The 5,980-nt window shown below is 40.8% G+C and overlaps 1 protein-coding gene across 1 annotated transcript; it reads left to right on the forward strand.

Moving 5' to 3' along the window:
- The first annotated feature begins 622 nt into the window (after window positions 1-622).
- On the forward strand, window positions 623-3,930 carry LOC145781198 (uncharacterized). The gene is made up of 3 exons (XM_082592976.1): window positions 623-731; window positions 1,896-2,028; window positions 3,036-3,930. The coding sequence occupies exons 1-3, from the start codon at window positions 661-663 to the stop codon at window positions 3,798-3,800; spliced, it is 969 nt and encodes a 322-aa protein (XP_082449102.1). The 5' UTR covers window positions 623-660; the 3' UTR covers window positions 3,801-3,930.
- The last annotated feature ends 2,050 nt before the right edge of the window (window positions 3,931-5,980 follow it).

Raw genomic sequence — 5,980 nt, forward strand, 5'->3', positions numbered from 1 at the left:
AAATAAATATCAAGTGTTCTGATATTCGAGGCTCATCTGCAACCATCACTTAAATGCGCCACAACGCTCTTTGTTGCAAATGTTTGGAAAGATGGCGATCAGAATTTTTTGAACCACCTGAGCAATAAAAGTTTGCGACAATGCAAGTAACTGAGTTGTCGAGCAATTGTTGTGGGTTCGAATCTGACAAAAAATATTTCTTTTTCTGTTTTTAACAACATAAACACAGTATTTACATTTTGCTTATAAGTTTAACAACCAATTGGCAACAGACAAGCACAAGAGGTAAAACGCATGAAACTTGAACGATATTTTTATATAGACAAGTAAGCCAATGATTTTTCACATCTAGTAAAAAGTATTCAAAGATATTTAAAGTCCAATGTTTTTATTCCTTTCCAATACTTCGCGGTGAACATATAGACGAATTAACGCTGGGGTTGGAGTGGAGCTTAAACTGTGACATCACTAAAAGTTATTCAGTTATAAGGAAACCCAAATGAACCCATTTGAAATCTTTTTATGTGCAACATGAGTAACGAGGGGATTATGGTTTGATCATCGAATACTCCGATAATTTCCTGGCCCCCATATCAGCTTCAGAATTGAATTGATTTCTTGCAGTTTATTGCAGGTATTATTTCAAGTTAACTATCAAACATGGCTATTCCGTTTAAAGTTATTCCCACTCCCTTGTTTCTGGCTTTTCTTTTATCAGTTGCTGCTGATTGGTGAGTGTACTAGTTGCTAATAGTTTTGGCGCATCTCCGAAGTGGAGGCATGTGACGTTGTGTGAATTTATTAAGACACCATTTTCAGAAATTTTATATACATCTGAACTAAATACAATGATGAAATATGATATTTATCAACAGGAAGAAACTGCACAGTGCTTCTGACTAACTCATCGCTCAACAGTATGCACGATATTCCACAAGTAACTGCATTTAACGGCGTTAAACAGATCACATGATGTGATATAGCCTACACAGATAACAAAGTGCGAAAAACTAATTTGAAAATACGGGGAGAATAAAAGACATTTGAAAATTAGATTTCGAGCTTTGCTTATCAGTATAAACCACATCATGTGATTTGTTTAAAGCTGTTTAATGCAGTTCCCTTTGGATTCTCGTGTATATTGAATATTGATCCAGTCAGAAGCACTGTGCTGTGTTTCTTCCTGGCGATAAATTCAATGTTTAACCATTGTGTTTTGTTTAGATGTAGATAAAATTAATGTTATTCCTGAAAAGAACATCAAATGATGTTGAAAACGTTTGATGTGGCAGTTGTTTCAATGTATATTTTGTTTTCTGAAAATTTCAAAGACGTGAAGATATTGAATCTAATAAGTTACTTGGCTTCGCATGCCTACAATTTAAGAAAACTCTCTACAGAAAGTTCCATTTTCAAGAATGTTTTGGATGGCTTGTTACTTGCATGCAACTGCACTAAGGCAGTTAATGAAACAACAGTTAATTGAAGAACAGTTCAGCGAACGACAGCGGAGGAGTCGGAGATTAGGTTTTGGAAAAGTTTTCTGGAGAATATTATCGGAAGATATTTTTCCAATCCCTTCATTCCCAAAATCCAAAATTTAAAAAAAACTTGACTTCGCAAAATAACAACTTCAATTCTCCCATCGTTCAATACAGCATTGTTTGAATAAGTGTCCGATCAGAGTAACCTATGCAGGAAAGACAACCATTGACGTCGCCAATCATGCCAAGCTACTGCAAGTTTTACCAATTGTGACTTTGTGGTTGTAATATTTGTAAGTACTTGGATTGCAATCTAATTGAATCAAAATGCGGACACTTATTTTAATCGCTACGACAATTTTCGTTCCAGCGACGAAACCATGGTTACAAAATAGATTTTATTTTGTTAAGCTTTCCAATCGGAACAAACGATGCGCATTTGGAAGTTTATGGATCTGGAGAGAGCACCGAGACGGTCACGAGTGATGGAGGTTCGATTCTTCAAGCTTCAACCTCCTTATCTTCAACAACCACTCATATCCCGGTGAGATAAATTTAAATTTTTATTTTTGGTTGGTACAATGTTTGCCTTACAGGCCATCGCCCACTTAACTTTTTCATCAACAATGCTATTAAGAATTAATTGATTTCCAGGACGGACAATGGAAAAGCTGATTTACTTTCTGGTGACATAACTTTGGTTATGATGGTAGCAACCATGTTGACAGTTGAGCTACTTTTGGCCCTCGGTCCGGTTTTTTAGAGGCCAGGAACAAAGAAACCATAGTACATTTGGATATAGTGCATTTATTTTTTACAAGTATCTTAATTTTAGGCCGAAGATTTCATTGGTACAGGGCACAAATTATCCTTTGAACGGCCTGATTATGTCTGTCCACTCTAATGCTTAAAATGAAGATTTTCAATGCTGACGCATCGATCTGTTCTGGATTCGAACTCAAACCCCCAGCACATTGCAATGAGCCAAAAAAGAAACCAGCCACAATTTTATTTAAATCAAATCTATTGTTTCACAATGCCCCTTTGGTGATGTCGCAGTAGATATCATGACACTTTTAATTAGCCATTGTTTGGTGTCTTTAATGGACATCGACCTTTGTCATGGAATGGTTTGATGGCAAAACCTTTAATCTTCAATAGCAATGAAAACAATAGTGACTCGAAGATAGAGTAATTTAATATATTTAGTTTTTAAATCATTTTTTAATGCAGCATTATGTGCCGTTCTAATTACCTTTGTTATACAGCAACTACACAGATCGCAAATTAACCAAATTTTCCATTGATTTCACGTCAGCAGACGTTGTCCTCTCATAGCTATTGAGACTTGTCATAGCCTGCGAGAAAGAACTGTTGGTACAGCTTCAATCATCAGACCCACCAGAACTTAAAACATTAAAATTAGAAATCAAGAGAGTCGTAGGAGTGCGGTTATAAAACCTCAAGACTTGACAATCAGTGTCAGGAAAATTTGATTACATCATAATAGTCATAATTTTCAGTGAAACTATTTAAATCTTTTTATTTCAGTCTGATTCCACATTTATCCTTGTGAACGTGTTTGGAATTCTCGGATCCCTCATATTTGTGCTCAGTATGTTTATTTGCTACTACTACTGCACCGGGGCGGCAGCTGAGCCAATGAGTTGTTTGCAAAACATCAGACACCGACACAGACAAGAAGATGAAGAACCAATTATACGTGACGTGGACAATGATGAAACCACAAATGAAGCTTCCGACGGTCGACTCGAAGATGGCGGTGCCGAAGATGGCGGTCTCGAAAATGGCGGTCTCGAAAATGGCGGTCCCGAAGATGGCGGTCCCGAAGATGGCGGTCTCGAAGATGGCGGTATCGAAGATGGCGGTCCCGAAGATGGAGGTCCCGAAGATGGCGGTCCCAAAGATGGCGGTCCCGAAGATGGCGGTCCCGAAGATGGCGGTCCCGAAGATGGCGGTCCCGAAGCTGGCGGTCCCGAAGCTGGCGGTCCCGAAGCTGGCGGTCCCGAAGCTGGCGGTCCCGAAGCTGGCGGTGCCGAAGCTGGCGGTCCCGAAGATGGCGGTGCCGAAAATGGCGGTGCCGAAGATGGCGGTGCTGAAGATGGCGGTGCTGAAGATGGCGGTTCCGAAGATGGCGGTTCCGAAGATGGCGGTGCCGAAGATGGCGGTGCCGAAGATGGCGGTGCCGAAGATGGCGGTGCCGAAGACGTGAGTTTCGACAGTTCTGAAACAATCAAGGGAAGTGACGTAGATACCAGCGCGACGACTGAAGACACTGCTTCTGGAGATGATTAAATACCAACGTCATCTCCGGACGAGAGGATGCAAAGTTTGCTTTGTCGTGAAAATCATAACCTTATTTTGCTGTTTGTCATTACTTGAGCAATGTATAAAAGCTGAAATATACCATCAAGCATTCACATGACACGTGCATTGACGCATCTATGGCACCTTTACGCTACGCAACAATGCTACTGGTAGTTACGCTACAGCTGGTAATGCGCGTTTGCAGCATTGGTATCTTAACCTTGCCTGCTGTCACGTGCCAGGAGTTTTACTCAGATCAGTGGTTCATAACTTTTGTATGTCATGGCACAAAATTGAAATCAGCAATCAGTTCTGGCACTGTTAGAATAACTAGAATGTAATGATATGCAAGTCAAAGCTCCCTGTCCGAACTTAATGGTTGCTCTTTGTTACTGATCACCAACAGTGGGGTATTCAAGTTAAAGTGCGTAATTTTAAGACTAATTAACTTCATGCACTAACTGTAATCCTCTGATTACTAATCCGCCGATACTGACACGACAACAATTTGTTCGAGGCAGTGTTTGCAAGGTTGACTGCAATCAAACGAGTTGATACCAGCAGCAAACATTGAGCCCCGGCTGGACTTGCTTTGTAGCAGAAAGCACTCGCACCCATCACACTGAGTAAATGTGTTTGCATGTTGGTTGCTTTCAGAAAGTTACGAGTAGCAGGCTTCGAGTGCCATTAGCTTGTTTTTAGTATTCAGTCAAATTAAACTTTTCCATAAATATAAAGAAATGTATATTTTGCACTGTTAATCATAGTAACGGTGAAGGGTAGAGAAAAAGTTTAAGAGATTAAAAGGGGCGGGGAGCGAAAGTTTTGAAGCCTTGTTTTATAACAAAGGCATTTAATGGATCACAATGTGCAGTGAAAGTCAATTTCAGAATAATGATACTAGTTTGTTTTAAATTATTGATAACGATCAATTACTCGCTTAAAAGATCCTCTGCTGGTGCATGTGACTCTGTGTCTTGCCAAGAATTTGTGTGCTCCCCTTGAGTCCCCGAAGTGGTTTCAAATCAGACTCCTTCACACATCACTCTAAAACTCACCAAATGACCGCGCAAATGATTTTAGATCAGAATCCTACCGCATGGTTTCTCAATAACAATGGTTGCAATGACCACCCTTCACACGTGAGTGTTTTATGGAAAATCGTGAAGTATTTCGGTTTAGAACACACTATGTCCCATTGCCTAATTCAATACTTTGACAATTCCTTAGGACTCTGCTGCAAAAATCAATTTCCATCCAAAAAATGACATTAAATTAATTTTATTTAAATCTTCTTCTTCTTGCGTTTGAGGCCGCCACAGATCACGTTGTTACATCCAGACGCAGAAGCCAATGGATTGTTTATTCATCGAACGTTGTTAGGTCCATATGTCTATCTTGTGATCGGTATACAGGACATTGATAAATAATGTGGTGTGCAGTTTGAAAATCTGAGCCACACGCACAAGATGGTGAATCGGCAAGGCCCTACTGGAACATGTTGCTGCTGAAACGGCCCACTCCAGTCCGCAGGCGATTGCGCTTCACCCATTCCTTCCGGGGTAGTTCTGCTCCAGGTGGGGTGTTGGCATAGGGAAGGACTGTGAATTGGGTTGGTTTCGCAACTTCTCTCCATTCACGGTTCCAAACTTCGGAAATGTGGAAGTTCGATTTGCAGATAGCTGCAGCATGTCGGGAGAACGTGCGTCGAGATTTTAAGCGCTGGGGCTTTTGGGAGTGCGAGTTTAGAACAATCTGGTTGAAGAGGTGGTCATCCCTTGACATAGCTTGTAGGACCAGACTACGTACGTGGTTTTCCCTACGAAGTCTGCCTGGAGCGATGTCTGATAGTACCGACAGAAAGTCAGTGAGAGTTGGAAGCAGGCAACCAGTGATTATTCTCATGGTGGTGTTGAGGGCAGTGTCAATTTTGGAAATGTGTACGCTGCGGCACCAAGTGGAGGAAGCATATTCGGAGGTGCTGTAAACAAGTGGAAAAGCACTTGTACGGAGTGTGGATGTACTAGCACCCCAGGATGTTCCTCCAGATTTAAATCAAAGCGCAACAAACGCTTCAAATAAAATCAAGAGAATAAAGAGTTGAAACCCGACATCGATGTATTTAGAGAATGCTGATTTGAGATGAATCATTGTTGACAACCCCCGAG

The sequence above is a fragment of the Aplidium turbinatum genome, chromosome 12 (assembly GCF_918807975.1).
Source record: "Aplidium turbinatum chromosome 12, kaAplTurb1.1, whole genome shotgun sequence".
In the NCBI taxonomy this organism is placed as follows: domain Eukaryota; kingdom Metazoa; phylum Chordata; class Ascidiacea; order Aplousobranchia; family Polyclinidae; genus Aplidium; species Aplidium turbinatum.